This window comes from Macrosteles quadrilineatus, unplaced genomic scaffold (assembly GCF_028750875.1).
Source record: "Macrosteles quadrilineatus isolate MER2022 unplaced genomic scaffold, UCM_ALF_1.0 Scaffold_2__2_contigs__length_208266976, whole genome shotgun sequence".
Classification (NCBI taxonomy): domain Eukaryota; kingdom Metazoa; phylum Arthropoda; class Insecta; order Hemiptera; family Cicadellidae; genus Macrosteles; species Macrosteles quadrilineatus.
The window spans coordinates 32,131,080-32,152,208 of record NW_026542595.1 but is presented as its reverse complement, the minus strand read 5'-3'; the positions used below and the strand labels follow the sequence as shown (position 1 = coordinate 32,152,208).

The 21,129-nt window shown below is 32.6% G+C and overlaps 1 protein-coding gene across 6 annotated transcripts in view; it reads left to right on the top strand.

Moving 5' to 3' along the window:
- Nucleotides 1–18,919, top strand: part of LOC128986080 (serpin B6-like) — a 96,431-nt gene extending 77,512 nt beyond the window's left edge. The window contains exon 8 of one of the 6 annotated variants that reach the window (XM_054406194.1): nt 17,206–18,919. In XM_054406194.1, coding sequence (XP_054262169.1) covers nt 17,206–17,348 — 143 coding nt within the window. In that variant the 3' untranslated portion in view covers nt 17,349–18,919. Of the gene's footprint in view, nt 1–6,990; nt 7,310–9,660; nt 10,027–17,205 lie in introns of those variants that run through there. The other 5 variants (XM_054406198.1, XM_054406195.1, XM_054406197.1 and 2 more) reach the window with 5 other exon arrangements.
- The last annotated feature ends 2,210 nt before the right edge of the window (nt 18,920–21,129 follow it).

Genomic DNA, 21,129 nt, shown 5'->3' with positions numbered 1-21,129 from the left:
GTTAAATTTACATATCGTTTTCATGTATTTGCAATGATTGATTTGACTGTTAATATTACATTTTAAAATACTGTATGACTACTTATGTTGTATTTTAAAATTGAAGATGTAATTTAGTACCTTACCATCAAAAATGTTTTTGTATGACAATGCTTTTTTAGTAATTTACCACAAAACGGGAATGGTAGCAATGTATCATTTTGATCCATAATTAACAGGTTCTAAGTTTAGTTATAAACTAGCTGTACCCGCAAGGTTCGCCCCGTTTAACTTCATGAGTGAGCTTGTTCGCATGGCTCAATCAAGTTCTGGTTGAAGTTCGTTCGCTACGCTCACTCACCTTTTGGTTGCAAATTAGCTGTTGTCATAAATTAAAAATAATAATAGTGCTGCCTCTGTTGGTAATTTTTGTAACTTTAATGCTATTGAACATCATAGAACAGAACCAACATGTTTAATTGAAACAGCTGTTAAGATTCATTAATTCCATTTAAATATGAGTACTCATAAGGTTAACATGGGAAACTCCAGAGCCACTGGGGCGGAGCCCGAGAGTCCGTTTAGAATAAAAACAACTTAGTTTTCCTATTTAATGCCTTAAGAATCAGTGTACCAAATTTCAGCCTCCTAGGTAAATGGGAAGTGGGAGAATTAGTGATGAGTGAGTGAGTCAGTCAGTCAGATAAATGCTCAGGAATAAAGACTAGAGGTCGTCCAGTGGTTGAAAACTCGACCAAAAATATATAATGCACAGACTTCTCTGTTTTCACCCCACGCTGTAAATAAAATGTGTAATTGGAATTACTTCCATTTTCAAATAATAATAAGTAGGTAAATTAGATAAGTTGAATCAAACTCTTACTTTTATGCAAACAGAATACCCCCGCCGCAGCAAACCTGCAGACTAAGCGAATTTACATTTGCGAATAACACATTTTTTTCCTATTTAAATAGTAAATAGGAAAAAATGTGATATTTTTAAGGAGACATTTTAGTGTAAATCCAGTCATGCAAATGTAAATTTGCTTAGTCTGCAGGTTTGCTGCGGTGGGAGTACATAGGTTTGCTGCAACAGGGAGGGTAAAAAGTGTGTTTTTAAAATGTAATAGTTTAGTAACATATGAATGCATTTTCCAAATTTGCTCAAAATATGTTCATAAACAAGCAAACTACAACAGTTCACTTATTCTTCATAAGAATAACATGGGAATTTTAAGTTCAAAATCTTTTTGAATTTTCTCCGTAGCCATTATGCGCATAATAACGCTTCAATATACTAAATTATACTTCACATTTTAGTATTTGGTCAACATGACGCCTCCAGACAGCCCCATCGTCCATTTGTACTTTATACAGCAGGTTGCTTTCCCTTTCCAATATTCTTCCAAAACTCCACTTGTTTTTAGAGTTTGAATAATTGCTCGTTTGTATTCTGTCTCCCTCCTTAAAATATTGTGTTGCTTGTTTCACATGTTCAGTTTCTTGTTTATGTCTAGGTTGTAAAAGAGCTTGGTGAGTTTGAATCTTCCTGCCAAACATCAAGTAGTACGCAAAACTAGGTTGATGAATAGCACCAGGCTTAAGAACCCTTGTACAAATAAATTTAACAGTTCAGCTTTTAAATCTCATTCATAATCATCGACAGTAAAATTCTGAGAACAATTTACAGAGGTGGATTAAATGAGTTATCTGTCTGGGTTCATTGTTTGCATCGTTCTTCGTTTTCGGGAATCTATGATAAGGTATTTAAGGCCAGAGGTAATTCATGAGTATTAATCCATATACTATTACATATTGCTACAGTTACAGCACATCGCCCACCAGGCATTTCAATCACTCTAGTTGACTTAACATTTAAAATTAATCAAGACAAATTAATTAAACTTAATCACACAGAACTTAGACCAAAACAAACAACAGTAACAACATATTTGGCAGGTGACTGCTATAAGCTAGCATTAAAAGAAGCACCATCCAAGACGGCAAATGATGTCATGCTTGCACATTCATAACATTCTTAATAGTAGCCTTGATGAAAATGTACGACTGATCTTTACTCCAGCTGACTGTTATTTTACTTCAGGGATAGATAGAACTACTTGAACCTATAAGCACACCAGCACAGTTCTGGTCTAGATAAACAATAGCAAGATTCTTGTTTTGGAACATATTAACTTTGCATTGCAGTATTGCTCATGGATAATATAAGTAATGTAAACATGTAAAATATACAGTATTCAAACACATTTAATTAGGAAATGTTGTGTCAATTAATAATGAAGGTTAATAATTCACACTCATGATTGTCTACTAAATTATTTAATCTAAATACAAGTTTGTTGATTTTATTTTTGTTTGAAAATTAGTAAATATGACATAATAAAGGGACATTAATGACATGACAAATTTTATGTTCAGCTGTTGTGATGGTAAAATGTCGTTCCGCTGCAATTTTTGCACCTCGACATGAACTGTTTATTGCCGATCATCCATTCCTGTTTCTCGTCAAGTCAAGACATCATGAACCAGCTTTGCTTTTTGGGCGTTTTCTAGTTCCTGTAATGGAAACAGAATAATGAATAAGTTATTCAGCAGTGAAGGTTATATGAATGTTTAATTGAATTATCAATGTTACATAAGGTTTTTTTAACGCAACCCAAATTACAAGTAGGTAGAGACACAGGACAAAAGAAGCTCTTAAGTTGGTATCTCTGTATCCTTTACTTTATTGCCAATCAGCTGATATTTATTTTTATATTGTTTCGTACACGGTTTTGCGTTTCAGGGAATTTATTGTGAATAAGACTCAATATGGTGTTTTAACAAGCCCACGGAGTACACGTTGTAGGTCTAAGTTTTTTGTTTGGTACAGATCCTTCAGTTTCCTTACATTTTTAACGCGCCTATTAATAGTTTATTTATTTTATACTGGAATCACAACTGGAAATATAGTTTCAAACCTTTCTTGCCATAAAACCAATTCTTTACTCACTTGTAATTTGTGTTGTGTTTGAAAAAAAAACACCCTGTATAAATAATTTTAAGCTCATTATGAACATAACAGTTACCATCAGCAATTAGATTTACCTACATTCAAACATTTTTCCATATGGAACTCCTTGAGTCAACTCGGTAAGTTGTTCAAATCCCACTAACAAATTTATTTTTGTAATTTTGTCTTTCTTCTAAATTAAGTATTTGAGACAGGGAGCCTAGCTTTCTACCATGTCACCTTTCATCTGTTATACAATTAGGCCTATATATGTACAAATCTGACAGTGCAATTGAAACATTTAGTTTATACAAGGTGAGTCAGTGAAACGGGTGATCTTTTGGAAGGTATAAAAAAGTCAAACATTATAACATCAATTTATGGATTAAAATACAGAGTAAATGAGTCTGTGTAAAAACAACAAAAACCCTTCAAGTCTTAAAAATAATATCGGAAAGATGGCAGCTTGGATGCATTGCTGGAGTCTAGACCGGAAATCCTCAGAAACTGCTCATAATTTTGCTTGTGGGATTGCTTGAATTTAGTTTTGAATATTGTTGTTTAGTGTTTCAATTGGGGCAGGACGAGTTTCAAAAACGTATCCCGTTCCTTGAGATGAGGTGATTCGGGAAGATCGTTAAGAGCTAATTTATGGCCACTCTTGCAGTGTGACTTGTTGCTCCATCTTGTCTGGAAATAAGAGTCAGTATTCACTGGAAAAAGTTGTGAAGTTGTGGCTTTAAAAAGGTTTCTAACATGTGTAGGTAGTGATTATCATTGACTGTGACAGCATTTTTCCAGTATCATTTTCAAAGCAGTAGTATCCCATGGCCTATTATGCCACGGGAAGAAAGGGCATACCATACCGTCTCTTTATTAGAGTGAAGTGCTTGTGGGTTCCTGGCCGAACAATATCTAAAATTTTCCTTCTTGGCATACCCCGATTAGTGGAAAAAAGGTTTATCGCTCATCCACAGGTTGAGAATTAGCTCTGGGTCATCTTCCATCAACTGAAGCAAAAGAAAATGCAAGATTAAAAGTCTCGCACATTCAAGGCTTGCACAGCCTGAATTTTGTACGGATGCATGTTAAAGTCTTTATGCAAAATTTGTCTCATCCTTGTGCGGAACGGAAAGTCCAAGTGCTATGCTATGCCATCAGGCAGATCGACAGGAACTTATGGCAATCGCTTCTCTAACTGCTTCAATGTTTTCTGGTATCTGCACAGTTCTGGTACTCCTGCCTCTTAGAAGTTCTTTATCCATCCCTGAGTTGCATGTTTAGATGGAACAGGAGCACAAGGAGGCTGATCAAAATGAATGTGAATGTGAATGGCTGGCCTGCAGTGAACACACACAACTTTCACGGTTTTGATAAAATACCTTGATGGTCAAACTGTTTTGTGGTCCGGTCCAACACTGCATGGCAACTAAACCTCCAGAAGTGGGGAGCAGGATCACTAACACGCTCCCCCTCCTCCTTACCCTCCCACCTACGTTCTACAAAAACCGCCCGTTTCACCGACTCACCCTCTACTTACAACTTCTCTAGCCTTAGTTATAACCTTACTATATTCTAAAGATAAGTTTTGTAAATTTACTAAACTCTAAATAGGTATAATATGTAAGATAAAATTAGATCCATATGTAGATCTTTGCCAACAACTGGTCAAAAAGTGCAATTCTTGCACCTGTATTATGCACCAGCAGATTTGTGGGATTGTGTGTGTGGTCAAGCATAAACTACTGGCTCAAAAATGTGCTAGTCATTATCCAATTGTTTAAAGCTCAGTTGAAGCTGTATGCAAAGCAGGTAATTTTATAAAAAGCTGCCACTAAAATCAGTTATTTTGCACAGCTTTTAAGTAGTTTTTTAATTGTAATAAATATCACTTTTATATTTTTACAGTTTTCATAAGGCTCCCTTTTATCTATAGGGCTTAAAAAAATTACTTTATAGTAAATGTTAATCACTATAAAATACTCTCCAAGTTTATTCTATTTTTGTTAAACGTTGTGTAAGTATAGAAGTCATATTGTCGTAATTTTGTGCACAGCTGTGATGTTAATGGCCCAATGTTCTCCACCTCAAGATGAACTCTTCATTGCTGATCATCCATTCCTGTTTTGTATCACATCACAATTTCACAATGCTTTGTTTTTCGCCCGCTATTCAGTTCCTCTGTAGAAATTATTAATCAGTTAAACAATATACTTTACCAAAGAAAGGTTTTGTAAGTTTAGGCTTAGTTTTGTGTGGATTAGACACTGTTAAAAGTTTATTGTTTTTTAAATATTTGTTTTTTACAATGAGTTATAAATATAAATCACAATAAAATTTAGTATATGGTTGCTACTTTTATTTAATAGGGTTCCTTTATTTAATAAGTTTTTGATTCCGATTACACTCTATACAGGCTTTGGCCTGGTTAATGATTAAATACTAAAAAGTTTTTTACTAATAAAAGGTTAAATACCTGTAGTACTTGTCCGTAATCCTGTGTTTTAGGTCAGCGACCCAGGTTTCGAACCTAAAGGTTCATTTTCAAGCTGATACCATGGTTAAACTCCTTCCAAACACATAAATCCTCTTCATCCTCTTCTGTGAAGAGTCGTTGGAGACACGAACACGAAAACACAAACATTTAACAAAATTGGCCAATTAAAATAATACTGGTACGGTAGCGTGCGTGGTGTAGCTGGCAAAAGATGAGTCATGACTGGGCATGCGTACGTGTCAATGTCGGAGCGTGACGTATGTGCCCCCTCCCACTCCCGTTGTCGTCAGATCCTCGCATCACATTGACACTGCCATCTATCATATCTATTGCTGTATTGTAGATTAAATTTGACTCTAAGGATAATTTTTCATTGAGCAAATGGGTAGGACTGTTTTTAGATGATCGGTATATTTCGAACTCTTCGATGGTATTCATATGTTTGCCTTTTCTGCAATAATGCAATATGTCCAGATTGGTATTAATGTCGGTGTAATTATGGTTTGTGTCTATCAAATGATTTGCGAAGGCAGATTTAGTAGATTTTTTAGGCAGGTGTTCTTTAAATCTTTGCGTAAACGAGCGAGCTCTAAGCTCTATCGTCATGTACATGGTGCTTTATTCTTCAGCTACACAGCTACACTCTTGAAACAAAGTATGACATCTCCCGAGCTATTGTATTGCATGATGACTCACCTCCAACCATCTCCAAGTATTCATTTCCTGGTAACGTAACCCTTACCCAAAACATCATATTGGCTCTTGTGTGCTTTATTCGCCATATGCTTGTAACATCTCAGCAATCTATACTTCACCAAAGAAAAGGTTGCATAAGAAGAGGTTTGATTGTGCGTAGATATAGCATTGTTGAGAAGTTGATTTTTAAAATAAAATATCTGGTTTTTATGTAAGTTTTCAGTGTAGTTTGAAGCACAATAAAAGTTTGAATATAGTTGTATCTTTCAATGAATAAATTTCCTGATTTGACCTAATTTGGTCTGAATATTATGTTATGTCATTATTGGAAAATAAATAAATAAATAATAAGTATCTCCCTAAACTAATATTTTTTTAGCAAATGTTGTTTTAGTTTTCATTTGATTGATTGATTCCATTATGATTTGGTTTACTAATTTTTTTAAGTAGCAACCCAGTAGACGCACAGGCAGCACTTGCCTATGTCTGCTGATTTTCTTAAAAAAATAAATCTTAATAAGGTAATACAGAAATGTTTCTTTTTATTTTAGTTTTAGTTTATATTTTGTAAGTGTAACGTTAAAAAGTATGTATTTTGTCATTGTGTATATTATGTGGAAAAAACATTATTTCATTCATTCATTCATTTAATTCATTGTTAAATTTCATGAAAACATTGTAAAATTATAAGCAAAGGAGAGCGTATAACTTATTATAACATGTACTGCTGTAAGCAGTTTTTAATAATTTTATTTTAAATGTTGTGAAAGTATTGAAATTATAATTATTTTAATTTTGTGTACAGCTATCGTTTTCACAAAATGTTGTGCGCTGAGGATTCCATCTCATGATGAACTCTTCATTGCTGATCATCCATTCGTGTTTTGCATCACATCAAAATCCAACAACTCTGAATTATTCTTTGGCAGATTTTCAGTGCCTTTGTAGTAAATATTTGGGATTCAACCAATCTTAACTTAGCCAAAGAAAAGTCATATGAGACAAGGTTTGATTGTGTGTGGACATGACATTGTTAAGAGATTCGTTGTTTTGTACAATATTTGCTTTTTATATAAGTTTTCAATGTAATGCTAATCAAAATAAAAGCTTGAATATTGGTTTAACATTGTTGTCATAAATTTCCTGATATTAATTGTGTACAGATTTAATAAGACATTCACACACTATGTAAATTATTATAGTGCATTGCATTTTATACAGGATAATATCATATATAAAACATATAATATGTATTAACTGATTTTTTGAAATATAATGTACTAGCTGTAACCCGCGGGCTTTGCCCCGTTTAACTTCTTAATTTTCAAGATGATCTCGTTCGCATGGCTCAATCACGTCCTGGTTCAAGTTTGTTCACTACGCTCACTTGCCTTCAGGTTGAAGTTCGTTCGCTATACTCACTCACCTTTTGGTTACATATTAGCTGTTGTCATAAATGTAAAAGAAATAATAGTGCTGCACCCTGTTGGTAATCCTTGTAACTTTAATGCTATTGAACATCATAGAACAGAACCAACTTGTTTAATTGAAACAGCTGTTAAGATTCATTAATTCCATTTCTCATAAGGTTTAACATGGGATACTCCAGAGCCACTGGGGCGGAGCCGATTGGACGGATCACGAAATTGATGGTGTATAAATCTATTCCATGAAATTCTACACGTATGTACCAAGTTTCGTGGCAATCGGTTCAGCGGTGTCTGAGTTTATCACTGCCAAACAAATATATATACAAACATCCTCTTTTATACTTATAGATAAATACACTGTGTATGTTTATTATTTATTTTACTTCATCTATGGTTCTACTGTAGTTGTATCTTTCAATGAATAAATTTTCTGATTTGATATGAGTTGGATCTCATGAAAACAATGTAAAAATTAGGAGTAAAAGTTAACTTATAACTTATGATAACATGTATAAGCCATTTTTATCAAATTCATCTTAAATGTTATGTAAGTATTTAAATCATAACTACAGTATTTTAATTTTGTGTACAGCTATCGTTTTCACAAAACGTGCGCGTTGGATTCCATCTCAAGATGAACTCTTCATTGCTGATCATCCATTTGTGTTTTGCATCACATCAAAATCCAACAACTCTGAATTATTCTTTGGCAGATTTTCAGTGCCTTTGTAGTAAATATTTGGGATTCAACCAATCTTAACTTAGCCAAAGAAAAGTCATATGAGACAAGGTTTGATTCACAGGTAGATCAGGTCAGGTGAAGTAGGTTTGATTGTGTGTGGACATGACATTGTTAAGAGATTTGTTGTTTTGTACAATATTTGCTTTTTATTTAAGTTTTCAATGTAATGCTAATCAAAATAAAAGCTTGAATATTGGTTTAACATTGTTGTCATAAATTTCCTTATAATAATTTTGTACAGATTTAATTAGGAATTTAAGCACTATGTAAATTATAGTGCATTGCATTTTATACAGGATAATATCATAGATAAAAAATATAATATGTATTAACTGATTTTTTAAATATAATGTACTAGCAGAGCACCCGTCCTTCGTACGTTATACAGTTATACTCAAGCTTTGCGTTTGCAATGGGGGGAAGACACAGTTTGAAAAAATTTTGTTCATAAATTTACGGTATGATATAGTATAACACATCTACCATTGCCATAATGTTCTACCATTGCACCTAAACAATAAAAAAAAAAAATTATCAAACATTCGCACAATATCACAAATTATTCATTAAATTAAAAACTCAAACCTAACTGTGAACAATCCTACTTTGATAGTTCTCATTGTGTATCACAGCTTTTTGTTGTTGCTTAGTTGTCATATATGCACAAACAAAATAATAATAGTGCTGCACCCTGTTGGGAAACCGTATAACTTTTTAATGCTATTTCATATTATAGAACCAACTTGTAAAGTTGAAACAGCTGACTAAATTCTTTAATTCCCTTTAAATATGAATACTCATAAGGTTAACATGGGGAACTACAGACCTACTGGGGCGGAGCCCGAAAGGATTTTTGAGATAAGAATATGCATAAATGTTAATAGGGAATGTGAGCTATCATCATGCTAAATTTCAGCCCAATCCAGGTAGTTCAGGCGTGATTGAGCAACACACAAACTCACAAAATTTCAGATTTATAATATTAGTAAGATACATACACTGTGTATGATAATGAGTATTTCTCTTAAATCAATATGCATTAGAAAGCAAGAGGTTATACAATTCTAATTCAATACATTTCTTGTAGTTCCCCTTGGTCAGACAAGGTTAGGATATCTACACAGTGGAACCTGAAGCAAACTTGTAGCCAGAGTACTCTTTTACTGCTAAGTAACAACTATTATATATTTTATGAGTTTCAAATATTTGAACATTAAATAATAATACCCCCATTAACTAATATCAGATCTGTCTTAAATGCTTTGTAAGTATAGAAATCATAATAATTGTATTTTGTACACAGCTGTGGTAATGGTCGAATGTTGTATGCTGGTTACTCCACCTCAAGATGAACTCTTCATTGCTGATCATCCATTCCTGTTTTGTATCACATCACAATTTCACAATGCTTTGTTTTTCGGCCGCTATTCAGTTCCTCTGTAGTAATTAGTAAGCAGTTAAACAATCTATACTTTACCAAAGAAAGGTCTCACGAAATATAATAACACATGTTATGAAATTATTATGTTATTTATTTTAACAACTAATATGCTTAAGTTTATGCTTGGTTTTGTGTGGATTTAACATTGTTAAAAATTAATAGTAATTTAAATTATTTGTTTTTTATGTGAGTTTACAGTTAAATAATAGATTACAATAAAATTCTGTATATGTTTGCTACTTTTATTTAATAGGGTTCCTAATTTAAATTATGTTTGGACTTTGTGAAAACCATGTACAAACAACTACAACTTTCCAAAAATATAAAAGAGAAAAAAAATATTTACCCCGAACAAAAATTGAGCTAGATGGAGTGGGTAGGTTCTTCACACCTCGTTCCAGCAGCCCTCTAAATAGTCTGCCAATGAAAAATATTTAGTCTTGAGCATTTTTTTTTAATAATTAAATTTTTTTTAAGTGTATATAAACCACAATAAATGGTTTTATGTATTGTTATATTTATTTAATACATTTTCTACAAGTTGAATAAATATATTCATCCCAGTAACTGAATTTATTTTTCTTTAATGCAATACTGTACAACACTATGTAACATGAATTTGTTATCCACATAGACACTTTATCATCTAAAGTATAGGTCCTGTATATGCCTAGTTCGTCATTACTGATAATATAATGCATGATTTGTCTCTAAACAAAAAGTTTGTTAAGCAAGATTCTATATAACATAAATGAGTAAAAAATTATTATTGTTATTTTTATACTACCTTTTTATCTTTCTAACTTCTGTCTGCAGACTAGCCAAATTTCTTTTCCTTCAGTCACCTGAAAAAGTGGGCTTCCTTGCACTGGTTATATACAGAAAGTTGTTAATTGCTGCATTTACCGGTACTTACTTGTGCCACACTCTTTTTACTTTTGCTGCACTCTTTTTTTTTAACACTCCAGTATTCCAACCAAACAACACAAAACATTGTGCTTTTATTATGCACGTAATCCGTGTACGCTTGGATATAGGTTGGCAATGGCAACAATTAAAGATACTACGACTACGATCAGCTGTTGAAGTGTTTCTCAATTCGTTCAACGCTTGGATTTCTAAAACGTGTTGTTTAGTGTTTGAAAGACTATAGTCCGCACGCGATAACTTTTCACTTGGGATTTTTGGTGTTCCGTGTGAATTTTGTATCGGCAACGTCGCACCACCGAGGGGAGCGCCCGCTTCTTGTCGCTTTGGCTCGACATGTGACAGGTATAGGATGGGGTAGCGAGCCCTGCAGCGTTGCCAAGTTGTGCAAGTCCCAAGTGGAGACGTAGGAATTGGCTAACTCAGGGACTCGCTAACTCGGTCGTGTGGCGGAACTGGCTAACTCTGGAACTGGCTAACCGTCTCAGTCAGGAATTGGCTAACTCCGGAACCCGCTAACTCGATTTTGTCTCGCGGCGGAATTCGCTAACTCTGGAAGTCGCTAACCCGGCCGCGCCCACTGCTCGGAGCGTTGCCAACCTTGTACGACAAAATAATCGTACACTGCCGTATTTCAAAATGTCAGTGTCTATATACAGTAAATGTAATTTTTTTTGTTATCAATTCCACTTTTAACAGATAACTAGCCCAAAGTACTCGTAATTAAAAGACAATTAAAAAATCATGAAAAAGTGTTTTTTATTAAACTGTACGATGGCCAGTTAAATGTTTATGATTTCGATCTTAAATATAAATGCCATCAGTATAAAAGAAAATAATAGAATATGAAAAATATTCAAAATTTAGTTTAATTGGTAATAAATAATTAAACCTCTACGAAAATAAGCTAAATTACACGCAAGTTCTTAAACACGGAAAACAGATTTAATTGTAATGTCGTAATAAACCAAAACCATTAATTAATACAGTCATCAACCATCGTAACTTTCATAACTAATTCATAGATTTTATAAATTGAATGTTCGTCGTTGAACCGTCCAACTTACGTGTACAAATATGATGACATAGACTAAGTTTTTATCTAGGCCTAATAGTTTGAACCAAAGCATTGTAGGACTACTAGTAAATAGTTGCCTAATTCTAAAATGTGTTGCATTTTTTTGCAATAATGTTACATGTTTTAAAACCGTTTTTAGATTGTACACTTAAGCACTAGTAAAAAATAGGAGAAGATATAATATTCATATAATAAAACGTGATAGGGTTATTTTAATTCACGATTCTTAATAAACGAATTGACGGATTTTTCTGATTTGAGTGTTGGGTTTCCTTTATATTGCTTTCACAATCGATATAAACTATACCAAGCCATTGCTCGGTTCACCGTTCCCCAGTACTGAGCTACACAATACACATTACACAGCTTTGTTTTTGGATAAGATCAAGTAATTTTAGCTATGGCCACCATTCATAAGAATTGTAACAAACAAGAACGCCTGGGTCCATTTAGAACCAGCCTGGAGAAAAACTCCAGACTTATAAAAAGTAAGCCTACTGAAAGACGTAAAATTAATATTAATTCAACAAAATTAAGAGGATGACCCGGGTTCTACACTAATAGCCTACGATAAAAGAAATTTACAAGTTGTATTTATGCATAGACTAACTTTTAATGCAATCCATGAATACATTAGGCCTACCACTTTATAATGTATTGATAAATATTTAAATTCAATAGCTCTATTTAAAAATACATTACCACTACAATGTAATTCTGTAATGACGTTTAACGTTTTATTATGATTTATGATTTAAGGTTACAAGCCCAGTATATAAAATACGAACTCAATAATTTTATTTGCAGAAGTTCACAAAATGGTATTTATTCGAATAAAAGAAACAAATGGCGGACTAAGAAAATAGATATTTCATAACATATATCCAAATTAAATGTGCATTTTTATCTTTTTGCATACCAATAAGCTACTATTTAAGTAAGAAACCCACATATAAAACATATTCCCTTATATTAGTACATTTCTCAACCTTATGGATCATCTGAAGACATTTGTATTGTTAGTTCTGTCCGGTGCACTGTCTTTAGAGGTCGTGTTTTGTTTACAATTGTTTCTTGTTTTCAGTAATTTAAAACCTCGTTTAACCAAATAAAACGTTCTAATCACAACTAATAACACGTCCCCTAGTTATACAGTATAACCAAACAGTAAAGAACAAATCATGAAGTTAACTATAAAATAATAGAAACACAATTTTGTCGACACTAGCGATCAGTGTCACTGGACATGAACTAGACACGAAAAACGAACTTCAAATTTTACAATGGAATGTAAAGTTTACATGTGTTGGTAGCCTATGGTAAGACTATAATGCATTTTCCACCCTAATAATCATAAGAATAATGTTAAACATCCATTCTAAATATATTTATTTGGTCGACTGCGTTGCTCTTACTCCTAATTAATCGTAGGATACGACATTATGGTACCGATACGATATAGGTACTACACTTTCGGCAACACTGGCCAGAAATATTCGTGCTTGGCTCCCATTGGACGGCCCGCGAGGCTTCTGATTGGGAGTTAGCGAGTTCCGCCGAGGGACCGAGTTAGCGACTTCCGTACGAGGACGGAATTCGCTAACCCGGCTTTAGAGCGGGTTAGCGGGTTCCGGAGTTAGCCAATTCCGAAACCGAACAAGTTAGCGAGTTCCTCTCATCGACCAAATTTGAAGATAGGGCGTTTAACATGGGGTTAGCGAGTTCCAGAGTTAGCCAATTCCGCGGACCCCCCAAGTGAAAAGTTATCGCGCGCGGAGTATAATTATTTTCATGCTGTATAATAACTGTTGGAAAATATAATGTGTAAAACGAGTGCAAATTGCCTTCACTTCACACACTAATTATAACTATTGATAGTGTAACTTATGTATACCGTGTCATTTTTGCTGAATCTGTTTTGTCATGAAAATTCATCCTAACAAGCACTAACTGTTATGAACCAGCAAAAATAAATTAACCATTTGGTTGTTGTAATAACTGAAATAACCAGATTCATACTCTGATATGAGAGTTTCCAAATAGCTTCCGTCATAGTGGAGTAAGCTAGTTTGAACCTAATACCAGCTCTTTTTAGCAAATTTCCCTCTAGGGAAGTAGCTATTATCGTTCTTGGCATGATAAGTCCTAGGCCCTGGACCGATTTACTTTTTCATTTTGATGTCCCCAGAGGCCAATAACATCATTTGAGTTATATATAATGTGTTTGATAACTTGAGTAATTTTTGTTCGATTGTAATGAAATTTGGTTTGAAGGTGTAATGCGGGATAAACTTGGATGAGTTTGCAAACCAGCATGGTCGGGTCATGGGAACGGGGGTTTTTACAGGGGGTTATGGGGTAAAAAATGTTTTTTTTTTTCATTTTAACTGTAAAAACACAACATTTCCCAATTTCTCTCTAGATCTAAAAACGGAGCATTAAATAAAGAGCTTGAAAAACTAATAGTTCAGTATATCAAAGTGTTTTTGTACGGTTATTAGTTACGGAGAAAATGTAAAAAAATGTAATTTTAAAATTCCTATGTTATCCCTATGGAGAATATTGTAAAATGTTGTGGTTTGCTTGTTTATGGATATATTTTTATCAAACTTGGCAAATATCACAGACCAACATTCTCTTTTAGCAATACCGTTTCATTAAAACCTATCACGAAAACAATTTATTACAATTTGGATATTCCATATTGCAACAAACTTATGCATTGTAAAGTTAACTACTGTAGTTACTATTTAAGAAATGGATCTAAGAGTAAAAGGACCTTATTTATTTACCTAACACATTTTCCAATGAAATCAAGTACGGGAAATGCAAATTTATAATATTTCTAGGAATTTTCTACATTTTATATTAATTGACAGTCTGGTAGTATTTTACCTTTAAAAGGTCAATTTTTTTACATAGATCTTATAAATGGTTCAATGTTGTTTTGAACAGTAGTTAAAACGGCAACAACAATGTTATGTACTGTACAGCTTTGGTGGCATTTGGATGTTGTCTAGTAATGGCTCCATCACAAGATCAACTCTTCGTTGCCGATCATCCATTCCTGTTTTTCATCACATCAAGATTACATAATTTAGTATTATTTTTCGGTCGATATTCAAACTCACTGTAGAGATTTTCATTTAATGAACATTTTGTTTGTAGAAAGCCCACTTTTTTGTAGTATAAATAAGAGGACTAATAAACTAGTGCATGCTAGACTGCAAATGATAAGTTGTTTTTTACCAATATTTCAAGGTTCTTATAGAATCAAAAATGACTCTTGTAAAAATCCAGTGTAATTAATTATCAGTATTTTTTTTTCTTCATAAGACATTGTTTTTTTTTAACAGTGGTAGGGCTACTCTGTTTGCATCGTTATATAGTATTATTATTACATTATTATAATACATACCAATTGAGATGGTGACACAACTGGGTGTATTTCATTCCAAATACAAGTGTAGAATGGAATGAGATGTTATGCACATACATACAGAATGAACAATATTACTTTACACCTTTCTTGAATTGTATGTGTAATACAATGAAACAAAGTTAAGAAAGTAGCCAGCTTAAATTCTAGCCATACATAATTGAATGTGCTCCTAACAGTTGTGCGTTGCTTTAATTCTGCAATACACATTCAAGTTGACTTTTCATAGTTTACATTAATTGTTAACTTTAATTGACACAACGGTATAATAAACTTTACCAAATTACATAACTTAGTACTTTAAAACAGACCAAGACCCACTTTCACCTTAAAAGAATGGGACATGCCCAAGCCTTGCTTGCTCACATTTCAGCAAATGAAGTTATGTATAAGAAAACAAGTATTTTGGCCAAGAGATTGGAAGAGTCTGTCAGAAAGATGATCAGTAAAACTGCCACTATACTGTAGGTAAGTTGCAAACTAACTATAGATGCCAAGATAGCAGTTTTTTTTCATAATTGGAGAACAAGCAGGAGATGTTTTTAATTTTGTTGCCAAGGGCCCAATATTACCCATCAGTTCAAAAAAGTGTTGTTTGAATTAGTGGAGTCATCCAAGGATGATTTCATATCTCCATTAAAGGGTGTTGATGGGTGCTGCTTGCACAATGACTTCAGAAGGAGGTGGGACACTGTACAATAGTTTAACTAGTGGTTTTCATCCCACGGTACTCAAGCTCAGAGCTCTCATTCATTGTATTATTTCCTAAGTAAAATAAAATCGTAATAATAATAACTTTGTACTCTATCAATGATTATGGTTACATGTAATTGTAACATTGTTCTGTATAACAATGAGAAATGTCTTCTCAAACCCAAGTGACAATTTTATAAGACCAATTTAGGAATACAAGTTTGGCGTGTGTAGCAACATGTCTTATCTTCCCTCATTGAAATTTATTTGTTGCAACATTTATAAAATATGGTTGATTAAAGCAATATTTTATTTTATTATTGTCTTGATTATAAAATCAAACAAATTAATAAAATACAGTTTCACTTTCATACATAGAAGGTGTTTCATCTATGTACAAACAAAAGGACAAAATAGTTGTTATGACTTCAAGATGTGTTTGATTTCAGAAGTATGAGCTTATACCCTTTATAAAACATTTTACCGTTGATATACAGTTCAGATATTATGTAATGAAAAGATAACAAAAAGTATATTACCAAATTACCATGTTGAAGTACTAGTAGGGTACTTTTGTTGCTTGAATAGCTTATCATGTCCTTAGAGTAGTGCATTGTAGTACCATTGCATGGTTGCACCTATATTTTCCTTATGGTAGTTGTGTTTCAATACATGGTACCTATTGCATGAATGAATTAAATACCAGGCATTGCTAGCACGTTATTTTTTGTTCTGAGAAAAAAAAACAAGACACACTGTGTTATATCACTTACCACCTAAAACTGTCTTTGTATGTTGAAATTTTCAAAATTGTAATGGTATCCCTGCAAAGAAGATCCCATTCATTATGGGACGATATGTTAATATTTGGACATATTTTTGTATTGTCTGAGGTTTATTGTTAATTCTAAGCCCAAATATTGGTCTTAATCCTTCGTAAAAAACTTAAGTTGTATTTTTATGTAAAGTGAACGTACAATTAATCATATAACAATTTCTTGTTATTATTCAATCAAAATTTAGTCTTAACATTGTGTGATTGTTTTAATATCATGTTGCGCTTTATTTCACATGGGTTTGGTTAGTCACTCTCATCCCATATCTACAGTAGGCCACATACCTTACGGTACTGTAAAATACTATCAGTTGTCAAATCATGATTTAAAAAACACCCCCTTTCATTTGATTTGACACACACAGGACACCCTGTTCAAACCAGATGAGTATACAACATGTTTGTCTCATTGTAAATGTTAATGTATTTTTTCAGGGATGGTTATGATGCTCACAGCTCTGCCTACAAAGCCACCCCCAGATCAAGAGTTTATTGCCGATCACCCGTTCCTATTTTACATCACTCAGCTATTGTATAACACTCCTCTTTTCTTAGGCCGCCACATTGTTCCTACTTAAGTTTTTGTAAAAGCTCAATTACTGCATCCAACCAGCCAACATTATTTACTTTTGTGGCTGTAATCTGTATTTAGCTTGAAAACGGGTCAGAAAACAAATTTGAAAAATATTCTCATAAAACTATGATAGAAAAACAGGTACACTCGTATACTGTAGTTACTATATTGTGTTGATACTTAGTTCATGATTTTTTATAGTCAATGACCAGTTAAATACACCTTTAGTTTTTCTGAATTACTACCTCTTTATTAAAATAGTTTATGTTATTCTTAAGATATGATTTGATATTGATTCTTAGATTATTGATTTGTACTATATTCTATATTAGGAGTTGATTTTGCTAACAGTTATTATATTAAGACCAATTCGAACAAGGATTCATCTTGACACACTTGAAATGTCCTATCCACAAACCCTGCCCATCTTGTGGATGATATATTGTATGTAGGTATTATTTTATAAAAAAACTACTTAAGCATTGTAAAGTTTAGCCAATTTTTGCGATATTGTGAAATGATTTAAATACTGTAAGGAATTTGAATGTGGCTGTAGAACTATAGCACATGTTATTTATTAAACCACAGCCAGCAACTCCAACTCGTAACAAATACATTCCCTTGGCAGGATTCTTCTTGCTCACTCTAGTTTACCAGGTAAAGATGGCAAAGAGACTCTACTACTGAGGTCTATACCAAGTAAAAGACTTAAGTCAACTCAAATAGAACTGGCGCTTTAATAATATCAGCTGGCCTATTTAAAAACATGACTGTGACCCGCCAGTTCTATTTACTTTGACTTAGCCAAAATGGTCTGATTAATCGGCTAGCCGATCAATTACTCTAGAAACGTTGATTTATTTTAATATACAAACAATAAAAACTACAGTACATTCATAAAACTACAGCTATTTCATTGGTGATTTTCTCAATACTAGATTATAGATGGTTGAAGCTTTTGTAATCTTGGATCAGTCAATTAATTTAAATTGGTCCTTGTTACAAATTACATCAAGCAAATTCATGCACGATTACTGTTAACCTAATGTGGTTGAAACACGAAGTAGGTAGCTATCAACTGATGTATGGTTAAAAAGCTTGTATGAGAATTTTACGTAGTACCCATAAAATATTTTTAGGCTAAATCAGTGGTTTTAATTACATAATTCTTAACCTCAATGGGTCTCTATAATTCCAATTTATTGAGCAAGCTTATAATTTTATGCAGATTTGTAGATATAAGGTATCAATTAAAATCTTCTTTGACACCGTATTTAAAAACGTGACAATGTGTTCAACATTCAACCATGTGCCTTGCAAGTTACCTATTTTTGTATGTTAAATTTTATCCAATTTCCAAAATAGGGAATAAGTTATTGTCATTTAAGTTATTTGCATTCAATTTTGCTCCGGCAAGAAATATATCCTTGAAGCAAAATGTCTTGTTCTGTATAAGTACAGGTGTTTACAGTTTTTTAACAGTTGGAGAGTAACAACTAGGAAGGTTAATAGCTATCTTTGTACCTCAGATGACATTATTATTATTATTTCTGAAATAGGCTCAAGATTTTCGTTTTTTTTTTTTTTTTTTTTTTTTTTTTTTTGCTATCAGGCTTTACATAATTATTTAATTGTATAAACCACTACCCAATTTATGATTTCGATGGGTCAATAATAAATACTTTATTTAAGTATGGTGATTTTCTGAGGGGTGATGGGGCATTAATAGCACTTTATGTAAACTCAAATAACAAGAAAAGTACAATAATACACAGACAAGTAAGTGTCGCCATTTCAAAGAAAAGTATTAAAGTATAAAGTATTAAATAGCCTACTGTATTATCAAAATACATTGTTGAACACAGAAAATAAAATTGTAACTAAGTAATGAATGGGGTGACATGAAACATTACAATGTTTGATTATGAATACATAAAATTTGTAAATTTTCAATTGAAAAATAATACGTCTGTGTAATAGTATAGTGACTGGATAGAAGTACCTACTTTAGTTTTAAAAAACTGTACATAGGGGATACAGTTTTTAACTTATATTTCTTTGCATAAAATTGATGATTTTATTGAAATTCATCATTAAGGTATCGTATTAGATACGGTCAGTTTTATTATGTCAGGAAATTTATTACTTATGACAATAATTTAACCCTCCATTTGGCTGTTACAAATTGTTATCCTGGTAGCCCCTTTTTTAATTGGATGATTGTACATGGAGTACTGTAGAGGTAAATAATATATATGTTTTTACCAAAGTAAAAAATACTATGTTAAAGCTAATTAATTTATGTCTTACAACACGAAAATGTAGATAAATATACTTTTATTTTATTTCATGTGTATACTTATAAACGAATAATACAGTATTTTATACTTATTGGTTTCATCAATTTATTAAGGAACAGTTATAGAGTTCCACTGTTCCCAACCTCACTGTTCAAAAAAATAAACATAATCCAAAGTAAAGTTCAGATATTAATTTTTATGACGTTAGTATGAAGTTATCATGAAATGGAGAACATCCGCAGTCTTGGCATAAACAAGAAATCATTCATTGGTCACAGGGACATCATTATCTCCAATGAACGTGGCAAGATTATCGATCGTGCATCAGTGCAGGAGCTCTGTGGGATTACGAAAACAAAAGCTCAGTGTGATCAGGGTGAAATTATTTTTAAAAAAACTTGAAATCGGGAATCTCTTCCACAGTCACCTCGAAATAAAGAACATATTTTGCAGCCATAGAGAAATCGTGGACATCTTCCATGATCGCAGAGACATCATCATTGTTTCCCTCAATCATGGCCAAACTGAGAACATAACCAGCGACTGTGATGATAAATTATTAGAGAAATCTGCTTATCCCTAATTCCAGCTAATCCAAACAGGGTTATCCCCAGTTAGTTATGAGTAGACTCTACTCCTACTGTATGTAGATTTTTTTACTAGATGTTTACCAGTTCTGGGATGAGTAGACTAGACTATTCTCCCCAGGGCTGTCTAAACATAAAGTGAGTGGAAAAATTGCTAGATTGAATAAGTTGAATAATTATGTTTTGTCTAATGTAAATTCATAAAAAAATTCTAGATATGAAAATTGACAAAATATTTACCATACCAATTTATTAATTGATTGCATCAATTCAAAAATTTATTATTTTCATTGTGTTTTCATTTTTATATAAAAAACCACAAAATTAATTTAGAGCTTTAAAAAATTAATATAAGCGTGTAACTAAACATCACAATGTTGTAATGAAATGTAATGTTTATTCGTCATATCAATGTTTACAAGATAGTGACAAATGCCAACATAATGCCATGTGAATCCTACCTTACTAACAAAATAATACCTTATGCTATATTACCTTTTTTTTAATAAATTCATAAAACCTAAAACTATATTAATTTATAAAATCATCTTGGGAATAAGGACACAAGAGGATAAAATAGTCCTTACATTTTTTTATTAGCTATTTGTATGCTATTTGTAGCTTTGTGTGGCCATAAATTTGAGAGCGACAATGATTGTTTGTGCTTTACATTACAAGCTTTGTCTTACCACCATAATTAACTTAAAACAACACTCAGATTACCGTTTTGTTTTTAGATATAAATATGTAAATGTCATTTAGGTTATGTTTGCTTTTAGCAACCTAATTTCCTATAAGGAATTAAATAAATAAATACTTTATTGTCTTGACAATATAAATTGTATCAACAGTATAATTAGGTATGGTATTAAATAAAACTCTTTAAATTTTGATGCAT